Below are 24,938 nucleotides of genomic sequence, written 5' to 3'. Positions count from 1 at the left end.
CTTTTCACTTCCTATATATTCCCTTTTTTTCTTATTTGATGTGCATTGTATATTTAACTCTTTTTGACTTTCAAGTTCCTCAAAAACTCTTCATTCCTATATTGTAAATATGGTCCATTTCAGCACATCCAACAGTTGCATAAAATTTGATCAACAAACGGTGAAGTGTACGGTAGGTGTGTATAATAGCATTTCTACATCCTATGATTACTGTAGTTCTCATGTACGCCTGCAGAAACTATCGAATTTCACTCTTTAAAAAATGGAGACATACAATCTAAAGGCTATCAGAATGCATAATGAATGTTTGAGCTCATGCTGTGATGACACATTTTCAGTTGTGTAAGGAAGACCATGCGAAATATTCACTGAAAATGTACAGCTGTATATCCGATCATGGTTGCTGTGTGATGTTTTATATTCGATCTCATTGATTACATTAATATGCCAAATATTTTGTGAGGTTCTTATTTTTTAGTGAAAAATTGAGCAAAGAAAATGGGATTCCATTGGGATTCAAACCCGAGACCTCCGGATTGCTAGTCCGGTGCTCTACCGACTGAGCTACTGTATAGAAAGCCCTAGTGCCGTGTTCGTCCCAGAAGCCCTAAATTCTCAATGCTCGAATGGTCAGAAGCTGTAGCAGTGTGTTTGTGTGTGACACACACGCACACACTTGAACCTAGCAAAAACCCAAAGGATAATTCAACTTCAGGGGATAAATGCAAGGGATCACCGAAGTGATGCAGCTTTTAGAGTATTTGCGAATTTTGCAAGTCAGGTGCTATTCGTGAAGTTAAAGACGCGAAAATAATGACTCTGATCCCGATATGAATGTGACGCACACATATCTATTTGTCCGTTAGGCCAAAAAAAAAAATTGTTGCATTGGCGTAACATGAGATTTTCAAATAGGGTCGGTCGGGCAGATTTTTTTTTTTTTTTTTTTTTTTTTTTGCTACCTGCATTTTACGTGTAAAACTTGTGCTCAGCTCAGTAAACAGTTACAACTGCTGCACCGAATGTGCTGTGTTCATCTATTCTACAAATCATTTATGAGGCCGATATTACTGGAATTATACCCCTTCACAGAATTTAAAGATGTTGAAATCCCTATCCTGAATGTTTTCACTTCATATTTTACTATTTTGACTTAGATAAGATAGATGCAAATTGACCCATATGTACGATCTTTTCATCGCACACGGCGATCTCTATTACAGTCCCACATATACAGATTCGTGTAAGTTCTCCACACAAGAAACCTATGGCAAAACTGTGCACAATACATCGCAGTCTGAATGCTACATATACACTGAATAAATCTTGTTAGAGTACGTGTCCGTGTTGGAAACAGATGACGTACTGATCAAGGAAGGCTTATGCGAGGCGCTAGATCTCTCCCTCGTACATCCGATATCCCCAGAGCCGTTTCCACTTCCGGGTTTGTGCGATCGCGATCGCAATCAACAAGATATTTGATATCGATAGCAAAAAAAAATAATAAAAAAACATGGGGTCGGCGGAATTTTTAGGGTCGGGCGGGTTACGCCAATGCAACAATTTTTTTTGGGGGGGGCCTTAGTACAGTACTCTACGATCGCGAATTTTATAACCATTTGCGCAATCGTCAGGAAGTCCTGATTCACAAAAATTTAGACTCATTTAAAATGACGTACTGTAAAACATGATATATTCGTGGCACGAAATTTTCGCGAATTGGAGCCCGCAGCCTTTTTTGTGGCATGAAATTTTCGCGAATTGCCACTGGCATTGAATGCATACAGTGTAGACAAGAAATTTCGCGTGCATTTTAATTTCACGAATCTTGGCGCTCGTGAAATTCACGAAATTAGAATACACGCGAACATTCCTCATCTTACAGTATACAGCATTGGGCCTCAGCAGTCTAGTGAGAGTGAATTCAGGGGTCGCACTTAACTTTTTTTTTAACTAGCCAGGCGGACTACTTAGAATCAATTTTGACACTGAAGCAATATTTTGGCTAGCCAGACGGACTAGTAACTTCAGAATTTTTCGATTTTTAGCTAGTCCGACGTGATTTTGGGTGGCCAATGGCCAGCGGACCATTGCCAATTTCGAACCCTGGAATTGCATGCAGCAGCCCATTTGCTAACATGTGATTCAATACTACTGCTAGTTGCTTAAGAGGTGAATGTGTGTAACATGGACAGACCAAAATGCGACAAGTTGGTCTGTCCATGTTACATGCGTTCACCACTAAGTCTAGAAATGGTATAAAGCACAGTATTCAACAGAATTTTAGAGCTGTTTTATCTTCTCTCATCAAAATTAAGCCATTCATTTGAAAAGCAACAATGTTTCAATGAGCATTGATTAATAATTTGACCTCCATTAATAGTACACAGCTTCCTGTCCAGTGTCACATGTTCACCAATTTTTTTTTTTCATTTGTCATAAATTTTAATAGAATGCTTATATGTGAAGCAATTTAGGGGCAAAATTATCTCTCATTAAAGTGTTCTGGATGAATACCAAGGTACGCTGAAAAACTGTGGATAGAGTATCACTCAGCACTGTGGTGTCATGTGCAGCCAATCGCAACGGAGGTGACGCTGGAGCGCTTCTATCAAATTTATGAATCTGTTCATAGAACAGATTCATAATTTGACCTTTATATCTTTAGTACACAGATTTCTGTTGTGAATCTGTTCTAGAAGATCATAATTATTGTATTGCCCAGGGGTAATGCACACTGGAAACAAGAAAACAAAACAACATCCCTGAAAAGTACCCTTTTACTGTGGAAATGCCCACCTCAATCCACATTCACATGCCAAAGTGGTACACTTGTGTCCCATGAACAGCAACCTACTGTGCAGCTGTTAATTTTCTGTTGTTGTGTGAAACGCCGTTTGACAAGTACAGCTTGTATGCCTATAGTCACAAATATCATTAATTGTGTGAATGCAATTTCATGTGAAGCCACGTTAGGCACACTAAAATTGTACTGTATCTAGAAAGGTAATGTGTTAACTGTTTAATATCCCAATGACCAACGTTGTTTACTTCCTCATTCCTCACAGATTGATTGTTTGATTGTTTGTTTGTTTTCTTGCCTGTCTGTGTGAGGCTTGTTTGTTTGTTTGTCATTCCTCCAGGGGAGTATAAGAAAGAATCCTCTCTATTAAATACAATAAAAGAAATACATTGTGCATCATACAACATTGAAAAACAAATACAGTTCACTTTACGTTATACATGTCACTTTACATTGGGTGATTTCAAGTTACCATGTAAGTGCTAGTGCCAGTGCTGCCCCCCCCCCCCCAAAAAAAAAAAAAATAATAATAATGTTATACACGACCCCCTGGCATGTCAAATTTTATGAACATCTCTTGTTTGTGCAATTTTGAAGTATGAGGTAACCTCTATCAATCTGTGCATGTGATTACATGCTCAAGCCAGCAAAGCCAACATTAACATTGTGCAGAGTTAAACTTAAAAGCCACTAGCTAGATGGAGAAACTTTTGAAAACAGACCAAACATCTTTTTTTTTCCCCTGTCAAAATAGCACATTGCCAATTCAAATGTACATGTATGCCATTCAGGAGCAATTTACACTGTACAAACCTGTACAAATTGTATGTTCACCATTCGATGTGTGTAAACACATGAATTATTGAATGCTCTGGTCTGCAGTGAATTATGAATTTTTCATGATTTTGCTTATTGGTAGTAGTGCTACCGTTTCATTGCTGGTAAACTTTGACATTTGGGAGTACTTTCTAAGATTATGAACAATTGGATGCAAATATCATACAGTTGTAGAATACGTGTAGATCTACGAAGACATGTAGTGTAAACTTTGGTTAAGCTCTTGACTTTTCCGTGGAAAGAACAAACAAGGAACAAACAAAAAACAAACAAACAAATTTTTATAAAGATATATGCGCACAAGCAAAAATGACTAACAATTCCCTAAGATACAATACATGGTACCAAAATAACACAGCGTATTGACTGTGTGTTTGCTCATGTTGTTTACATCCTTATGTATCTTGGATGATTTCATGAAAATTTAATTGAGCTGTCAATGTACGATCTAGTTCCAGTGCTTAATCCAGACTTCTACGAGTACAACTTTGCATATTTCATTCTCTATATGTGACCGTGCACCTCAAAACGAACATAAAGTCGCACACACTGATTTTGCGTGAGGACTGAAAAATAAGTGAAATGGGTCAACCTAGCCGAACTTGACTTGTTCATATTTTCTGAAAGAGCGGGTCTTCTTTTACGTTATGCTAAAACTAAGTATCATAAAACGGGCAAGAAAGTGTGTTTTTTAGCAGTTTATCCCGAACATTTTTGGTAGAATAGTGTGATTAGATGTGTCTTTAGAATCCCTTTGTCATTTCTGAAAAACCTTTTCCATACTCTTCACTTTCAACTCTAATAACTTTTGAAAGGATAATGCTACTGCTTTGAAAGTTGGCATTAATTGTGGACAGAATGTGTTAATGAGGCATGCTTAATTTCAGTTTAATCTGATAATCCTTTCATTGTTGTTACTCTGGTGGTTTACTTCCTGTTTTTTGTCCCATTCATCGCACAGCCAGCATGGTTTGGTAAAGATTAAGCGCTTGAATAGACACTGTACTTCAGAGCCTCTTTTCTCAGTTCACACTTTTCCTGAGTTTGTGCTTTCTTTCCAATATTTAGATAGGTTAGGAGAGTCTATTTGATTTGAGTTATACATCATTTTAAGTCTGCTCTTTCAGAATATGGTCTTAACTAAAAATTCATGTCTGGCGACTTTTTGTTCGTTTGAGGTGCAGGGTCACATATACAGTGCAGGGTCACATATACAGTGCACTCCCATTGTAACGAACGCGGTTATAATGAAATTCCAGTTGCAACAAAGTAAAAATTCAGGCTGCAACATTATCCACTCGCTGTATTTGTATTGTTTATTTGTTTGGTTATAATGAAATTTTGATATAATGAAAGAAAACTGCTGGTCCGGAGGACTTCGTTGTAACAGGAGTCCGCTGTACAATATTTAGATGCGTACACTGTTTGGACACAGTCTAAACATATTAAAAGCACTGTGATTTCCTGACTTGGTTTTTGCAGTTATAGGCAATTCCGACATTGAGTTGAGGGTACAGCATGTCATCACAATGTAAAGTTCATGGGATTCCAAAATCAGTGTAAGCTACACTCCATTTCCTGTGCTACTTTGTAGCCTGTGATGTCATGGAACTAGATAGACCTGTACAATTGTATAATGTATTGCACTAGGAACCCAGTACTGAGGTAAAATCCTTACCTTTTCTGAAGCCGTCCAAATATGGTGATCTGGTTTCAATTAGCCTGATGCCCAGTTGTGTAATATTGATTGCATGATTCACTGAACATATACTTTGTACATTAGATTGTGTCAAATGTGAGAAAATTTAAACCAAAACAATGTTAATGAAATTTCTCTGTTGTTCAGTCTGATTTAAAGCTGGTGGTACAAATCTCCCAGTTTGAAGCTCAAATTCTGTTACAAGATGGAGCCTTGTCTCATTCTAAATGATACATTTGTAGTTTTATGCTATGATGAATACAACTGTACCTGTAAGTCAGATTCAGGTAAAAATTATCTGGGTTACATAAAGGTTAAATTGATATACACTGTACAAAATAGTAAAAACAATGCAGACATTTACAGACCAGTGTACATACAGTGTACACGTGTATGTTTACATGGTACACTTGTCATATGCACAGGTGCATTGGCATTAATTTATTGATCTCCAGTGTATAGGCTGTACTTTGTGTTAACTCCAACATACATGTATACTTACCGGTACTTGGTTGAAAGGTGGTGTCCTTTAAGAGCATGACAAATCAACAAACAACAGAAACCTAAAATGGAATGGTGTAGTTTTGGTTGAGATGGGGATTCAGATTTGAAGGCGATATACATTGTAATTAGAAATGTCTTAAATATGAAATGTAAAAAAAATACAATACAAGGAGTTAAAAGTTTATTTCATGAAAATTAGTGTTGAATTGGCCAAGTTATCCAAAAATTAGGAGTTTGTAGTAAAATGTGAGACTCACCTTTTACACGTATTACAACCACTTTGTTTTACTCGGTTTTGGGGTATCTCAGCCATTTTAAAACCAAGTTTCATCCAATAAACTTTTTTGATTCCTTTTAAAATTGTGTGCAATAAGTGGTTTCTGTCAATTATCTTGCAAAAAGTTAAAACCTGAATCCCCATCTCAACCAAAACTATAGGCTTACCATCCCTTTAAGCAGGAAAGTTTTATGCCGGTAGGTCAAAAATCACAATGTAAAAGTGAGTTCTTCAGTGCCTCTTCTAGACACGTTGGCATGTTTTCTCTCACACAGATGTTCAAAGAAAAAAAAAATCATTTACACAGTACTCAGTACATTTGTACAGCTGATGGTGTACTCTGCATGTACAAATTGTACAACATACAATATTGTAGCTAATAGTGTGTGACTCTGCAAAGGTGTGCAAGTTTTATTCTGCACTTCAGCTACTTGTATGTACACGTATCATATCTCAAACTCACGTTGTCATGATCAAAAACACACAAAAGGAAAGATGATGGTGTTGTTTAGAAAAATTTCCCAAACCAATCTTTTCTTTCTTTCTTTCTTTTTTTTTACTAATACAAAGTAAAGCTGAATCTGTGGTGGTATGCTCTGTGTTCAGTATTTGACTATTATTTCTAACCATTTGTCTATTGTGACATACATTGCAAATGCACACCAAACCCATTGTTTGATGAAAAGTTTTGTTTTTGTATTCTTTTTTTTTTTCTTTTCAGTTGGCGCATCATAATCGCTGCAGGGTTCTCCCGTCAGCTTCGGTGAATGTGAGGGAGGAAATGAATGGTTTGACTGAACTGTCCTGCAGGGTAAATATTTTGAGCAGCGGATCAAGCGGCAGATTAGCTTGTCACCTTCCTATCCGCACACCAGCGTTCAGCAGAAGGGGACTGCTGTTGCCGTAGCTGGGTGATCCGGTGGGAAGTCGTTGGATGAGCTGCTAACCGTCTACAGCGATCTGACTGAATTGAGCTAGCGGAATCACAAGAATAACCTCTCCGACAACCCTTCTCAACAGCCAACTTCTTGTCAGCTCCTTCTCCTTTCTGCCTCCTTTGACCCCCACCCCCCCCCCCCCCCCCCAAAAAAAAAAAGAGAGAAGAAGATAGAGGTGCAAAAAAGGGCAAAGTGTGATGGTTTAGTCACACACATGTGCTCACAGGACGAGGGTTTGACTTTTAAAGCCAGCCCACAATTACGGAGAATCATGCCAGGCGGCACAACGTGTGCGGCACATGAGTCAGACTCAGAGTAGGGCTGTGTGTGGAGGTGTTTGACATCAACTTCCCCGCCCGCCTGCCTCGTTTCCCGACCTTCTTTGAAGCTACTTCGCTAGAAAGCCATCGACTGTGCCAGACACTGTAGTGCACAACTCTTGACTTCCCATTGGTGTCGGATAGACTCTACGGCTTATTGCACGTATTGTGTACAAACTGTAGACTCATTTAAGTTATATACTTTTTGTGTGCATTACAACGTTTTTATGGATGAATACAACACTTTCTGTGACAACTGTAAAAGATTAGAAGGAGGATTTCCAACATTGGATGTTAGCAACTCCAATGAATTATAGTACTGCAAACCTTGCTTGGATTGTATTCTGTGTGATAGAAATACCAGGAGGGCGACCACATTCACTTAGAAATAGGACATTGTGAAAGTGGGTTCAAACTCACCGCAAGGGGATAGATACATCGCTAAGCGATGGTAGATGGCGCTATTCTGAAGTGATCTTTATCACCAGCAAGAATCATCGAGAAATCCTTGGGAGTCTACATTCTGGCACGATGGAAATTAAAGTAGCTGTACAGGAGAAGCTGAACACCAGTGCTGGGGAGCAATGTATCGACATATCCTTTTTACCCTTTAAAATTGAGGGAGTTCAGTATTCGTCTCAAAAAATGATGATGTGATGTGGGTGAATTACGACATTTTCAATGTGAATTTTAAAGTGAAGAGGAGAGAGAAATAATCCTTCATTAGAATGAATGTAACATTAAAATGTTTCTGCAGACTTTCTATGTTTGTGGAAAAGAGGGTCTATGTATTTCATATTTCTTATTAACCTGTAAAGGACAGACTGATTTTGCTACAACACGTATTTCCCATAGACACCTGCCTGAGTATACTTGGGACTCTTCCTCAACAGGTTTACAAACTGTACTTCTTAACAGTACCTTGTGTAATCTGTACAGTATCTATCAAATCAAAATTGGTCTTGAAGTTTAAAACTAGCTGGCAGATTGATTTTGATTGACTTTAGAAAGCACTCTATTCAACATTTCCTATTCACACTAACTATATTGACTATTAAACTCTGAAATCAATGTCACACACATACAGCTGTACACACACACACACACACACACACACACACACATTCTTGCAGTAATAATATCATGGGACTCGGTACTCAAAGAGATTTACATCAGTGAGGGATTTGTTATGGTTGATAATGATTTCTGAGGATTGTACATGTATAATGCTATTTTTGAGAAATTTTCTTTGGAGAAACAGAACTCCAGCTAACATTCAGTCAGACAGAAAAATGAAATGATGAATGAGCATGAAATACAATGTTTTGATTGGAAGTTTCTATACTTAAGTTCCTTGTAGGTGTGACAGCATGTGGAGTCATAGGATACTCAGACATTTTAAAAGAGAAAAATGATTGATGAAAGCGTCACATTAAATTTTTATTGCAAGCACTTGAGAAAACTACCTGGGTACAGTAGTCCAAAACGAGGTTATCTGTGAAGCAGAGTTGTTGCTGGGTGATCTTTTGTTTGCATGCTGCGCAATTTTCTCCATGAAATTATAAGTATCGGTTATGCTCTCAAACTCAAAACCAGAGGAAACTTCACGGGTATGTTCAGCTCACTGAAAGTGAAACGCATGATATTGCTTTGGTACTGGGACCCATTATGTACATGGTATGTATGTTTTACTGCAGATTTGATTACTTCAATGTCCAAAAGTGACATACTTGTACAGTAATGCACATTTATGATGTACAGTTTTCTATGCAGTGCTCACGACTGTGCATTCACTGTGTACCATGTGGTACGCCATCTATGGGACAACACTTACATGTAATTGAAAAGAACAACAAACAGTGATATAGTGGCAGTCGTCTGTAAGTGTATTTAAGGACAGCCCATGAAATCTTGAACATCAGTTTTTCTACTTCCTCGCATTTTTCATCGATATTATTTGAGTTAGAAACACCATTCACAAAGTTCAGTATGAATGAAGTGAAAACAAAAAGGTTGTCAAAATTGTATTAAACATGCTTGTACATCAAATGGGAACATTACAACAACTGTAACAACAAATCATTTCACCAGAAATCATGGCCCACACACATTGTATGATGTGCTTTATTACACAATACATGTACAGTGTACAGTCAAACCTGTCTACAGGGGCAACCTAAGGGAGACAAAAACGTGCCCATTATAGATAAGTAACTGAGATATCTGTAGACTGATTCTTTAACATGCTTTTTCTCTCGAAGCGAATTGTTTTTAGTGGTGGTATACGGCAGGTGGGCCGCCATAGACAGGTGGTTGCTAAGACAATTTGAAAGAGATAGACAATATCACTATAAAATTTCGTGCACGATGTTGGCAGACATTATCCTTCAACCATGCAAATTTCTTGACTTTTGCAGAATGCGACGTGCACAAGTACATGGTTGTCCTACAAATTGTAGCTATTGAAGCATGCCCAGGCTCAATGACAGACAAGTTTCAATTTCATCGATCACTAAGCTGTTTTGAAAAACATCCCTTCATGTCACAGAAACCATACTTCTGTGACTGTAAGCTGATCTATCTTTTCTTATTTTTGTTTTTATTTTAATGTATACATACTGTTATAGTACTATACCAATGGAAGCGTTTCTGGTTATAGAGCAAACTATGCTTTTCATTTCAGCCCAATGTTGTTTAAAGTATACAGTGTAAGATTGTAATTGTTTGTTTCGGTCTCAGAAATTTCAAAAGCCTCTTAACTGCTACATGTAGCTGCTTCTTAAGTTGACAACACTAATAGGAGAATTATTTCCTGTTTCTCTATCAAGTGGTATAAAATGTGTAAATGATTTCAAATTCTGATTTTGTGCTGATTTAATGAATTCAGTGAGTTCCTGTGATTCCTTTCTGGGATAAGATACTTGGTACTCAGAGACCTGTGTACTAATAAATCTGTAGATGATACGAGAATAGTACAGTGTAACAGCAACAACAACAACAAAATCCGTAGGACTTGATAGGTTAAAGTGTGATCATTAGCCCCATCCCAATGAATTTCACGTAAGTAAGTTTCTGTTTTTAAAAAGATACTAGGAAATCATTAATTTCAAACTCAACATGGGCAATGGGATATAATGTAATCATAACCTTTTCATTAATTCTTAAGATCTCCCAGGTAAATTTTTCTTTTTGTATGATTTTCTGTGGAAAGGAAAAAAAAAAACAGAAGGTAATGATTTGATGGCAGTGTTCTTTTTGTGTGTGTGTGTGTGTGTGTGTGTGTAATTTGGATTTTTTTTCCCCATTTAGACAAAATTGTGACACTGGGATGTTTTACACTTCACCTTTGACCTTTCGCAGGCAATTAGCTTTCATGCAGCTGTTTGGTTTTGTTTTCTTTCTTATCAGAAGCTCTTTTGTAGGAAAGAGAAACCAAGTAGAATGCATTTCAGAGTACAAGAGTCATGTTGGATATCATTTGATACCCTGGTGCTCTGATCTAAATGCCTAGATCTTTGTCATACATTCCAAAACTGGATGCAGCAATTGTACTTTACAGGGATGTTGTGTGAGTCCAATGCAAGCAGCACAGACGTTCCTTCCTCGCTTCCAGGATTTAGCTTTTACTGTTTACGTTAAAAGGGAAGACGTGCTGGGTATAGATGTTTAGATAGTTGATGCCATGTTGATGTTGCTATATCTGGCTCCTAGCTCATTGAGTAATGTGAGATATTAGAGAGATCACTACCCTGTATTATGACAACAGTCGTACAATTCTCCTTCTACTTAGTAGATCTTCCACTCGTTGTGTTATTCTAAAGATCACAATGAACATACGACAACTCCAAGTAGATTTCCAAAGGATAAGTTCTAAAAATCTAGAGACAGAAACAGACATGGAATGATAATTCAAATTCATGAAATTCATTCGTGGAGATGTTTTTTCATTGCAATTGATTGACAAATTGCCCTACATCAACGCAAATAAGCTCTGAATTGATCAGTGTTTTAGTAGTGGCCATGATAAAAGAAATCATGGATGTACGTACTCGAGCAGGATTTGAACCTACAATCTCCGGGCAGGCGTCATCTCCACTAGAGTGCGCTTCCGTCCAACAGCAAGTGTTGGTTGTAATCCTTATACTGTATACACCATATATTTTGAGAGTCTAAATTTTCGTGAATCAGGACTTCCCGACAATTTCGCGAGTGGTTAAATTCGCGATCGTGGAGTGCTGTACTGAACAGACGCGTGCGTCACATTCATATCGGCATTTAGTCAATATTTTCGTGTTTTTAGTTTTGCGAATATAAACAATAGCAGCTGACTCGCGAAATTTGCGTGAATTAAAACCTCACGAAATATTCGGCGTATACAGTAGCATGCCACAGGTACTGCGTAATTATTCAAATTCATGGAGGTCATACATGTAGGTTTGAATCCTGCTCGAGTGCATACACCCATGATTTCTATAGCTACTACCAAAACACTGATCAATCAGTGCTTATTTACGTCGATGAAGGGCAATTTGTCAATCAATTGCAATGGAATGATGATGTTATAATATTCAACATGTATGAATATAATCTGCATAAGATACATGAAATTAAGTTTTATTAAGCCAAAATGTATGATTTGAATCATTGAATTATTTTGTGCCATGGTATGTTGAAATTTAACAAGCCTGAGATAGCACAAGAGAGCATATGAATGATATCTGGAGCCTAATGACCCAAGGGACTTCGCGCACATTATCGAGTTGGAGTCTCCCATTTTCTAGGGGTTCAGGTGGGAGAATCTCCATATCGGAAGGTGCTGGGGGTTGGAGTCTCTGGTAAAGGTACACAAGATGGTGCTACACTCCTGGTATACTACATTGTACATACAAGCTAAAATGTTTTTTCGAGGCATTCCTGTACACAACATCGGATGTAATAGCAATCTTGTACAATCCCATTCTGCACATGATTCACCTACAGGTGTATCTCATGACGTAAATCTTACTATAACTGGCACCAGACTGTGTCATAGAATAGATCCATTACCTACTGTTCATACGTGTAGTACATATGGGTTTGTCATGAAAGAAACCTGAACTTTGTATACTCCTTATATTTCTTTGAAGCCACCCTACAGTAGCCCCAAGGGAGCAGAGTTCATTCCCTAGTGTAACCATGGCAACATCATGATGCATTATGTAGATGGTGATGTGTGTACATATTTAACAGGTTGACACAGGCAGCATTTTCAGTTCCACTCTAGTATAACAGCCTAGAATGTTACCGGTACCTATTAAAGCTGAAAGAGTCCAAATTTATGATGAAAATTTAGAAGAGGGCCTCCATCTTTAAAGTTGGTGTGTCACAAGAGGAGAATAGCACTGGTCCTGTTGGAGATCCCGTAAAATGTAACTCAGCTATTGGATCCAGTATTATTCTTAATTTGAAGTACCCGGTACAATGTATCCATACATTGTACAAGTGCCACAATTTGCAGGTGGTTTTATACAAATATGTACAAACAAGCAAACATTTGCCGATGCTGCAGCAGCTTCTAGCATTTCAGATAATGTCATATTTTTGTTTCATTTTCTGCTCTATGTACTTCCGTGCATACACTGTAACTTCTTGATCTTGGGTGCACTGCATTGGTTGGTGTATTGCCAAATGCACATGCAGTATATTGCTATTTAGCACATTGGGCCAAAGTGTGAAGGTGATTGAACTGCCGATTTGCTTGGAAAATCTTTGCCAAAAGTTTGTTGACATTGCACTGGCAAATATGAACTTTCCAAGAGGTGCCCTCTAGACCCTTTACTACTAGGCAACTTTAAGACTTGAAAACATCCAGTTTATTTGTAAATATGCCATCATATTTGTAAATATGATGATACAATGTATTTTTGCCATATTCATTTCTATTGCAAAGTACAATGAGTCCACACTACTTTCAGTCCAACAATATTTTTTAGCTTCCGAAAGTACAGATCAGAGCTGGTATTAGATCAACAGCTCAGCTGAATTGTAATTTTCCTTAACCTTTCCTGTGTGCACTACTTGGAAGGAACACTTGTCCCGGACTGGCTACAGGGGAGACGTCTGCTAGCCCTGGTCCACTGCCCCACCGCTGCTCGGGGAATTGGTGAACAGGCGTGAGTATACAACATCTTTCTAGACCCTTTCTCAACCTTTTTCAACCTGCCGCCCGCTGTGGCTCCTATAGGCTTTTTCAAGACCAGTTTTATAAATCCAATGTGAATCTTTTTTGTGTTATTTATTGCAGGCATCACGGCCAACCGGTTGATAAGCATGGTTAGATGTTCGATGCCGCCGCTTAAAAATATTTGAAGCATACGTGTGCCAAACAGGATCTGCCATGCAGATGCGAAGACATTTGACTCGTGTCTCATGGCATAATCACCAGCCACTTTCTAAAGGAAGATATGTCTTTGTGATGGTAATTACAATGTACTTTTCGCTATCCCTTCTTATAAAAGATAGGTGGTACAGACACGAGGATGTGCGAATAGAAATTGCTGAAAAAAAAATTTTAAAAATGCTGAAATAAAGATGAAAATTACTAGACTGGGCATACCGGGGCACTAATCTGATATATCTATCAATAAAGAATTATACTTGGAAGATGATTCCATGCTAGTTTTATTTGTCGGAATTAAGTGGAAAAGTGATAAAACCGGCTTTCCAGGATGACAGTTTTCAACATTTTCTCATGGTACAGCTCTGATTTACACTTTTGAACAAATTTCTGCATGGGATTGACTTTTGTTTTACATGCTTTATCATCAAGTGAAATTTCATTTCATTTAATAGATGACAAAGTGAAATTTCATTTCATTTTATAAATGAATAAGCAAAATATGGCCAATATTATGTTAACGTTCAAAATGAATCTTCAGATTGCTCAGCAAGACGGCGGCTTCGAACATCGATCATCAAAGGAACAAATGCACCTGTGAAATTCTTTTTTGCATCAATAGAAATCTGACAACTGTTTGAATAATTACAGCCTGTTGGAACTCCAACTCTTTAAAACCTCCTTGGTGTATAGACACCCATGAATAGAAAGAGGGAATTACAGTACACTGAGGGTGTTTAAGATAAATTGCTATGAAATGTTGATAGAATGTCATATTACAGATAGCATGGCAGTCATGTGATCAACATCCCATCTCATCTTGAGGGATAATGGCTTGCAGAATGGTTTATTGGCTTTCCAAGGATCATGACTTTAATAAATTAATGTCATTGTTTCAGGGGAAGCCATGTTTTGACAGCTTTGAGTGCTCTTTTGGGCAGTGACGTACTGTATACTCCATATATTTCACGAGTCTAAATTTTCGTGAATCGGGACTTCCCGACAATTTTGCGATTGTGGAGTCCTGTACTGAACAGAGAAATGTACGCGTACGTTACATTCATATCGGCATTATGTAGAGTCAATATTTTCGGGTGTTTTTAATTTCGCAAATAGCAGCTGACTCGCGAAATTCGCGAAAATAAAAACCTCGCGAAATATTTGGCGTATACAGTATACTGAATATCTCTTTGTGAATGTTGTTGGGATGACTTGCCCCTTTAAACCTTGTTGAGGATCATACCATGGTGACTGTATTGCAGTAGTGATCCTTAGGTGCTTGTTTGAATGTTAGAAGAAAGACTGCCCAAACCGGCAAGTATGGGTGCATGTATCGGGCTGTGAGGGTGCATGGCGGTGTACACAAGACACGTGTGCTTGGATTGACGCCCTATGTCACTTTCGGTAGCCACTCAAGTAGCCCTGCTAATAGGCCAATTCCTGACGCCAATTTCGCCGAAGGAAAGAATCAGGATTGAGCGGCGAGCGGTAATGATGTCAAACGAGTTTTGAGTGGGAGTTGTTCTTGACGTGATCGCAAACCACAGAATTGCGAAATCTCAGCTGAGGGGTTATTAATAGGCCCAGCTACTCCAGTAATGTCGAAGATGGAATTCTGGCCTGACTTCAAATCTGTGTGGGCTTGTCTGCAAAAATCTGAAAAAGTTTAATGAGACTGCAGCACACGAAGGAAATATGCAATCTCTCTTGAACTTGCACAGTTCATGAAGAACACTACACACATCATCATCTGTGCGTTATATCCTACACAAAGCACTACGTAGGCTCATGCTCAAAAGGTCATGGGTTCATACCTCAGGTAAGACACATTATTCACTCCACAGTGCAGGTCTTTGTCACGAGAAGGTCAGACTTAGTAGTTTGTAGACAACACAAAGATGAAACTCTTTGAGGACAATGAAGGCAATTGCTGTTCCGCATCATATTTGAGTTTGCTTCAATAAATGCAGGAAAATCAGTCAAAAAGAATGGTTGAGTGTCTTGAAATCAGACCAAAGAAAAGAGAGTCATGAAATCATGAAGTTTTATATGTTTTCATGCATCATTGATACAGGGATGCCAAGTTTTAAAAAAAATGTATGAGTGAGATTTTCATGACTCGGCATCTCGGCATGCGAATGTGTGCGCGAGCGAGGATGTGGGAGGGGTTTTTCCCCCCTGTGGCCTCCCAAGGTAGGGAACTTTTTCAATTTTTAGCTCTTAATGGTGCGATCAGATGCATACTTTAGTGACTATTTTTTACTTATTTTGAAAGACAAAAGGGAAATATACCTTCAATTGCAACTGTCACAATTATCTTTTGAGCTATGCTCATTATTATAGGCCCAAGTTGCAGACTTTGCCCGTTGCGTGAGATCTTGAGATGGCCCCTAAATGCTTGAGTCTCACGCAGAATGCGTGAGACTTGGTAGCTCTGTTGATACTGTAAACACTGTTATTTTTTGCGTACAGGTATTTTTGCAAATGAGGAGGTCATAGATGATTTTGCAACATGATTTCACGAATTGACACGGATGCTAACTTTGTTATGCACTATTGAACCCGAGCGCATGGAGACATTTTCGTATGTTGTTAAATTTGCGATCTAACTGTGATTCACGAAAATAACGAAAATTAAACCCTCGAAAATAACGAAAATTAAACCCTCGAAAATAAAAGCTTAATCCCACAGTATTTAGTATGGCATGCTCTACAATATCCAAATCAGAGTCCTGCAGTGATTTCTACTCTCCACTTTGTACAACATTGTGTACACATGGTGTCTCATAAATGGTGCACCCTTGACATGGGACTTGTGAAAGGCATCAATAGTTTTGCCTATAGAGAGTCAATGCAAAATCCACTCCACTTGTAAAGGGATTATTTACCATTTGCAGATGAAATAAAAACCCAGCTTCAGTGCTTCAAAATAGTTCTAAAAGGGGAATTAGGGATAGAAACAAATTTGTGATGTAAAAAATAGAATCAGTATAATTAACGTGAAATATTAAACATGTGAATAATGGTTATAATAAAAATGTTTCTAGACTATTAAAACTGTCTACAGTTATGGTTTAGTGGGAAAAACAATGATATCTCCTTATGTTTTTAGCTTTATTACAAAATTTCTATGTGGTAGGATGTTTTATGATACAACTGACCTACAGATACAAAACTGTATGCATCAAATGTGATATCTATAAAAAAAAATGAAAGAAATTTAATCACTGCTCCCAATGGTAAACAATGCCTTTAAAATCATCTTAATCATACAAAGTTAAAACAAGTCAACAGCACAAATTTTATCAAAAGATGGCATGGTAGTAATAAGAGTAGCAAACCACAAGAATGATGCTTGTTTGTTTGTTGTTGTTGTTGTTGTTGTTGTTGTTGTTGTTGTTGTTGTTGTTGTTGTTGTTGTTGTTGTTGTTGTTGTTGTTGTTGTTGTTGTTGTTGTTGTGTTGGTTTCTTTAACCCCAAAGTCAGTTGTTTCGTGTATCCTTCACAAGAACAAATTAAGTTTAATTTATTAGTGTAACAGCGGTTTGTCTTCATGGATGAAGAAAACACCAATATGGAATGTAACCTGCAATGGGAACATGGTGTAGACTCCATGAGAAATGTGGTAGGCAGAGATGACAGGCAGGGAATTTTTTTTTTCTTTGCTGGCTTTCATTCCTTTGTGTGGCAGATGAATTATAGGGTGTGGTCTTCATTCCCCACCATCATTGGTATCATCATCCTGTTCTCCTCCACTGCTTCACTCTCTTCCTTTGGTCACCTCCTCCTCCTCCTCCTCCCTCCACCTCCTCCCTCCTCCTCCTCCTCCTCTGCCTCTTCTTTCATCCTCTTCTTCTACTACTTCTTCATCTTCTTCATCTATTACTTTACCATCTCTCTATCTTCTTTCTTTTCATTGCCTTTTCTTCTCCTTCTTGTTCTCCTCTTCATCCTCTTCCTTTATCTTTTTCTGCTACTACTGTTGCTTCCTCTCCATCTTCTCATTTTCCTCCTTCTCCTTTGTCTTTGCTATCATCTTGTCATGTTGTGTATAATCACCATCATTATTGGTGGAAGGAGAGATGTTTTGAGTCTCATCACTGGTAAACTGTAGTGATATCTTTGTTGCAGTTGTGGGTTACATATTTCTTGACAATACTAGATATCAACCTTCATTAGCCGCATTTACACCTACTAACAGCCCGACTTTTAAAATCGCGATATTTTGGTTCCACCATTTACACTTGCGCAAACGCATGCGAAGTTTAATCTTCACGAAACATCATGATTTTTTGGTCGGTAGTGCGCATGTGTAATTTAGCTCTCTTCAATGCGGTAGACGAGTGGAAGCGCGCGCTATTCGTATTCACTACAGTGCAGTCTATTTTGCTCACAGCTAGCTGGCTGAGCCGAGGATCAGCCATTTACTGAGTACCTGTAAAGTATGTATACCGTTTACTCTGGCCAGCAGCCGACGTACTCTACACTTTCCAAAGGGGGATAATCCGATACCGAAAGTCACGTGATGAAAAATCGTGATATTTCTGCAGATTGGGTTTACAATCGTGAAACTTCGCCTGAAACATCGCGATGTTTCAAAAAATCACACTCCGGCTGGCCATTTTTCTGGCGATGTTTCGAGGGCGTTTGGGTGTAGTTGCTTAGCAAGTTGCACCCAAATGTTGCAATTTTAGTAATATCACAATTTTTCCAAGCAAGTGTAAATCCCCCTATTCATTGGTAAGTCTGAAAGTCTAAATGTTGGGACTGTTTGAATGAAACGAAAGCTGCATTCTTTAAATTCCCATTGTGTTTGAAGACGTTGATGAAGATCAGTATGAAAATTCTGCTCTACCTGTACCATGTCATTGTTACGAAGGCGGGTTTGTTTTTCTGTTAATTGGGTAACGTATAAAGAAGGGGAATGTTTTCAAAAGATTAACCCGAAGTCACACATTCACTTTACCCATTCATTGTTAGCATGCTAGTGTTGGCATGGCAGACATAAGTGAGTCACCTCATGGATAATGGATTTTCGATAAGAGTTTTATGTTTTGCATTATTTTATTTTCATTTCAGGTTGTTCATCTTCACCAGACCAGACGTCATAAAGCAAAGCAGTGACATCACACTACTGAGGGCGCTACCTATCAAGGGAGACTTCAGCTACACTATAGGTAAGGGTTCAAAGGTCGCATACGTATTATGTCCTTGGCTCAGGATCGAACCCATCAAGTCTTCAAAAATATAATGGGAATTATGCTGCAGAAAATACTATCCTGTCATAGATTGGCATCTCTGAATTTCACTGCATTTTATGTCTCGTAGACTGGGGTATTAAAGATAATTGTAGGTTGTAGGTAATAGAAGCACAGAGAGCATCCATGGTTCTTTGTTGCAGCACCACACTGTAAAGACATGGATTTACTATACTTTCAAATCTGATACAGTCTTGCTGCACATGCAAGTACTAATTATGTTAATAGATCACAAATTTTTAGGAGATGATCCTTCCTCTTTGCAGTCAGATTTTAATGAAATGTTGTCACAGTAGCATTGGAAGCCATCAATTTTACATCTTTACTGCGATGATGGTTTTTTTTTAGCATGGCGAGTACCTGCGAAAGTGAAAGGGCAATTATCTAACATGTCAGGTGGTTTCACAAAACGGTTTCTAGAACTTGAGGCGGGACAAACTTACCTGCCTTGATTGATCACTTGATTATAATTGACAAGAAGAAGAAGACTGTAATAATTTTTTATTTCTCTTATGAGAACAAAGGGGTAAAATAATGGAGCTGCTAGATTGTGTTTATAGACAACTGCCTATGACGTACAGTTAAGAATGAAAGTAATGGCAGTTATGACGACATTGATTATGAATATAAATCTTTATTGCTGTATCACCATCAAATTACTGGGTGTCAGAGGATTTTATAGAACATAAGAAGTCATTTAAAACGATTACAACTTCATTAATGTTTCACCAACGTATGGCATGACAAGTGACAACTCTAAATGATAGTCATCCTATTTTATTAATGTGAACAGGGGCCTGTTTAATAGTGACATATTCCTTTATGATGAGATTGCCCTCAATACACAAGAGCTGTAATGATTCTGAATCATGAGGATAAGCTTTAGTGTGGTGGAGGGGATTAGAAAAGAGGTGTGAGTTGGGCAGGTTATGAATCACTATACAGTGTTTGCAACCACGGTTTTAACTGGGGAAAAACTATTTTTAGTGCATAAATAGACTTTTGGGGGTTTATTTTTGTAAGTGAGGGAGGTAAAGGGTATCAGTCATGATTTTCTTGAAGGGAAGGAGATAGAGAAAGAAGGAGAGGCTGAGTTAGAGATGTAGTTTGTTGTCAAATTTCTCACAGTATACACTACCGACCCCAGGTGTTGAATTAAATGGTATTGAAGGATGCTATGTTGTGCAAGAATTGTTTTGGAAGATCCATGCATGAGAAGCTTGATGTAAATTTGCAAACTTTTATTTTTTTTTTTATTTTTTTTTTATTTTTTTTAGGGGGGGCGGTTATAAGTCTTCTGTCAATTTTGAGAATCCTTGAAAGACCCTCACATATTTCGCAGAAAATCATGTGACATTTAAATCCCATATTTGTGTATTCACATCCAAATTTTAATCTCTCCCAAGGTCTGTGTTTATTGTTGTTAGTTGCTTCTGTTGTTTTGCTACCATTTTCCTTGTTCATCATACAGGGAACTCTTATTTAATAGCTTTTCTGATTTGCTGAGAAAATTAATTCTCCTAACTGTTTGTGGAGGAGCCCTTTGTACACTGTATTGGAACTTCAACATTAAAACCATATCACTGTTGGCAAGAGTTTTCATGAAAACACAAATCTCAAGTAAATGTTCATGAAAAGATTGCGCTTCAGACAAAGTAAATGATAAGTCATGTCTGGCAAGTCAATGTTTGTATTAAAGGTGTAGAGGTGTTTGCATCACTGATCAAAGAAATACTCAAATTCACATTATAACATAAAGACAAAAGGAAGAAGTTTTCCACGTATTTGAAACTAATCACAAGTGTAAGGCAGAAAAGAAACTCATTTCATGTGGCTAAAAGCAGCGATCATCAGTTAATTAATGAAAGCAATCTTGTTATTGGAATATAAAGGGGAAAAAAAGAAGTGTAAGATGAATGGAGAGTTCTGGATGTAATTAATTTAACCCAGTGAGGACGGACCAATTTTGTCATAACACACATTTTCCCATAGACACTTGCCCGAGTATTCTTTGGACTTGTCCTCAACGTGCTAATATTGTTCACTCAGTATAAAGTGGCATTATACATGTAAAAGGTGTATCCGTGTCATTACAATCATCAATGCAGTATTGAAACAGATCCACTTTTAATGTCCTATGTGCCCAGAAACCATTGCCCGTGACCAAGGGATGGTGAGAGCACACGTCAAGACAGCTGATACCAGTCTCATCATAGAGGTGCCTTTCGCCCAGCGTTCCTCCGCTTTCTTCAACAATGTCAAGAAGTCTATGAATGGTAAGATGGCTGCTGAGGTAACAGCTGAGTGTTCATCTCCCCTATTCCATTTCTCACCACTCCCCCCCCCCCCTTCCTTCTCTCTGCCCTACCATATCTCCCCTTGCCCCTTGCCCTTCCCACTCATCAGTACCCCCCCCCCATTATCCTTCCCCCCCCCCCCTTACTATTTTCCTCTTTCCCTATGTCTCTTACCTCCCCCCCCCCTTTAAATCTCGCTTACCCCCTTTTTCTTCTTGTTCCCCTTCAGCCCCCTCAGTATTCCTTCCCATCTGTCTTATTATTTCTTCCCTTGCCCCTTACCCTCCCCCTCTTCAATCTCCCTCACCCCCTTTTTCCCCTTTCCCCCTAGTCTCTCCTAAACTCTTTACCCTTTCATCCCTCCCCCTCCTTCTTTCCCCATCTTCTGTTTATCCTTCTCCACTTACCATACTCTCACTAACCATATCCTACTCTTCATCTCTTCTTCTTCCTCCCCTTGAAATTCCCCCTTCCCCTCTTCTCTCCTCCCTTTCCACTTCAGTCCTTTTTTACCCTCCCACCCTCTCCTCCCCCTCCCCCTTTCAGCCTCCCTGCCTCCCCCACTCTCCCTCCTCCTTCTCCACCTTTCACTCGCTTCCCGTCTTCACCATTTCCCCACTTCTTCTCCTCCTCTTTTTCTCAATCTCTTTCCCCTCCCACCCTCTTTCTTGCCCCTTTTTCCACTCCCTATCCCGTCCCCTTTACCCCTTCCTTCCCTCTCACACCCAGTCCCATTTTGGCAGGCTAATTGACAGCATATGCCAGATCAATTAATGCATAAAAAAGCAACAAGGGTATCGAAATAAAGCACAGTGAAACACATGTGTACTGTCGTATCTGATTTTAGCTTTGTCAATACTCAGGGGTACAGGGATGTCCTCTGACAAGTCCAAGGTTCACCCTATGAGGTTGAACTTGACGGGTCAAATGGGCTTGAGTATATTGAACTAGTACAAAGATTGAGAAGCTTTGATAACTGTTGCGTCACTGACAAGTATGCTGTTATTGTTGTTGTCTTAAGCAAAGGGTATGGTGTAGAAATAGGGAATTGATGATATGAAAGATTGTACAAGATTATAGATCTATCATGGTTGTGGTTGTAATATTGTCAACTACAATGTACCATGAAGGTCTATTATAAGGGGAAGATCCTCTGTTTTGTTCGTGCATCATGATCTCTTTCTACAGTAGTTGGTGTTTATCAAATCATACCAAAGAACATGGAATATGAGGTCTTTCTTAGATAGTCCAACCAATAAGTATATGGTTGAAGGAAAACACAATACCCCGTTTATGCTTTCTTATTGGTGGGGGGGGGGGGGTCCTTATTATATTGAGAATAACCCCAAGGCCTTATTGATGTCAGTTCTTTCAAGCCTAGAGCTGGATCCTGATATGAGGTGGATGCCCAACAGAAAACAGTAGTGCCCATTAAGAACTTTAGTAATGACCAATTAGATATTCATAACAAGATTCTAGTGTATCATAATGTTTTTTAAAAAAAGAGTTTTTTGAGCCATAGGAGATGACCCAGGGAGTAACAATAGGGTGAACAAGCTTCAAGGAATGTGGTATTACATCACTTTAAAACAAAGACACCATTATTCAGACGGAAGAAATGGTTACTTACAATTTTGTAATACATGAGAGCAGCTAGTTTGTTCTCTGTGTTTTGTGAATAAAGTCCACACTGCTTGGCCCAGTTCTTCTGGTAAAAGAACAAGTTACCTTTGACCAACCATTATGTGAAAGGGAAATATTTGGTCATACCAAAATTGTTTGGTCCATACATTTCTTCTCCTGCCATACCCTTGCTCTGAGGTTTTGAGGGAGACATTCTTTTTAGCAGGGGATAACATCACAGCGTGTGAGTTCTTCATGTAATGACCTTTAACCTTTCATTCATGCAGAATTCTGGACTTTTGCATTACTATTAAAACCTGCATTTCTCTTGTGCAAACACTTCTCATGTCACTTAATTCCATCTTGTCTTTCACTCTAATACTAAACATTAGCACTTTAATAGTAACTTTTCCTACAGCAAAGGTACAGTGTATGAAGTATAGTCTATCATAGTCTAGATTCTAGACTGGTTCATTTAAAAGTTAAAGCATCTTGACAGAAAACATCTCAGCCACTGCGTGGCTGAGAAGTTAGTAGGAGAATTGTTTTTCAACGGGATCTGAGGGTACTGGAGTACTTGCAAGAGCTGTACTAGAGAATATCTAGGGAAAATCATAAAACACAAGAGCACAAGAGCACAAGTTTTCTTTTTTTCCAGGCACTGTAAAAGCATGGAACAACTTGGCTCCATCTACTATTTCCCAAAAGGACCCCCTTAAGTTCAAACATGCCCTGTTTGAGGACCCTTCCCTCTCATCCCTTCTCTGAAAGTCCACCCTCTACGCAACCTCCAGTTAAAACTCCACAGGAGATGTTTAGGAGGTCTACTTATCCAAGATCCAAGATCCACTCAGCCTGATTCGTAGGTGCTTTTTGCACTGTTATGGCAAGAACAGCAGTCTGGAATCTAGACTATTAAAGTGCATAGAAACAATTTACTACAGCATGCCTATTGTGGTAACTGGGATGTGCTAATCCTCACTTTATATGCCAAAGAATTACTGTAAAACATGATATATTCGCGGCATGAAATTTTCGCGAATTGGAGCCGACAGCCTCTTTTGTGGCATGAAATTTTCGCGAATTGCTGCTGGCATTCAATGCATGTAGTGTAGACAAAAGCTTTTGCGTGCATTTTAATTTTGCGAATTTTGGCGCTCGCGAAATTCGCGAAATTAAAATGCACGCGAAAATTCCTCGTTTTACAGTAGATTACAAAGTGCAGCAGATAATGCTTGATACATTGTAGATTGTCAAAGTGAGCATACATACTGGGCTGGGTTACTCTTCACTTCCATATTTCTTCATGTTGAACTTTGATCTCTGTTCTTGCATTGCACCTTGATCAATTTGTCAGATTTTAAATTAATTGTTGAAAATATGCTGGCACAAGGTGTGTGTACATATAATGCATGGAACTATTCTGGCATTATCAGGCAACAGCCTGAATGCTGAGCTTGTTGAGAGTGTACAGTAATTAGCCTGAGTGTATTTCATCTACCTTTAGACTTTATGCAGCTAAAAGTCTGAGGCCAATAATTAAAGGGGAATTCCAGACCAGGTAAACGTTAATCTCAGAACAAAAAGTAAAATCTTCATAGCACAACAACAGTGAAAATTTGGCAAAATCATGAAATTGTATAGTTTTGCTAATATTTGTAAAACAGCTCTTGAACAGCTGATATGAATGAGTGAGTTGGTCATATCAACTCAGATTTTATTCCATTTATAATGTACAAAAAACCTGATGAATATTTCATGTTTTATTTCATTCATTAAATTTCTTTTTTTTACTATAAAAGTGTAAAACATAATGTTAGTCCTGAATGAATAACTTCAAAATAATGATCGTTCGGGTATATTAGGATTAAAGGCTGGGGCATAGTTGCATTTAAACAAACCTTTCAATATTTTGTCGTAGTGGCGCTCTGCTTGTAAACAAACGATTATTACGGGGAGTGCTTTACAATTTGGTGCCGCATTTGGCCCAGTTTCGGTTTACAGCG

At 38.4% G+C, this 24,938-nt stretch overlaps 1 protein-coding gene across 1 annotated transcript in view; it reads left to right on the top strand.

Moving 5' to 3' along the window:
- Window positions 1-7,232: 7,232 nt before the first annotated feature.
- The window catches only part of LOC139726904 (inositol polyphosphate 5-phosphatase OCRL-like), a 45,846-nt gene continuing 28,140 nt past the window's right edge, over window positions 7,233-24,938 (top strand). The window contains exons 1-4 of the mRNA XM_071637898.1: window positions 7,233-7,972; window positions 13,433-13,530; window positions 18,834-18,931; window positions 21,160-21,288. Of these exons, the coding sequence (XP_071493999.1) occupies window positions 7,910-7,972; window positions 13,433-13,530; window positions 18,834-18,931; window positions 21,160-21,288 (388 nt within the window). The 5' untranslated portion in view covers window positions 7,233-7,909. The remainder of the gene's footprint in view (window positions 7,973-13,432; window positions 13,531-18,833; window positions 18,932-21,159; window positions 21,289-24,938) is intronic.

This window comes from Diadema antillarum, unplaced genomic scaffold (genome assembly GCF_040938485.1).
Source record: "Diadema antillarum isolate AM-2024a unplaced genomic scaffold, OU_Dant_1.0 seq00000103_RagTag, whole genome shotgun sequence".
NCBI classification, from domain to species: domain Eukaryota; kingdom Metazoa; phylum Echinodermata; class Echinoidea; order Diadematoida; family Diadematidae; genus Diadema; species Diadema antillarum.
Note: the sequence above shows the minus strand (reverse complement) of the source record. Positions and strands in the feature narration are given on the sequence as shown.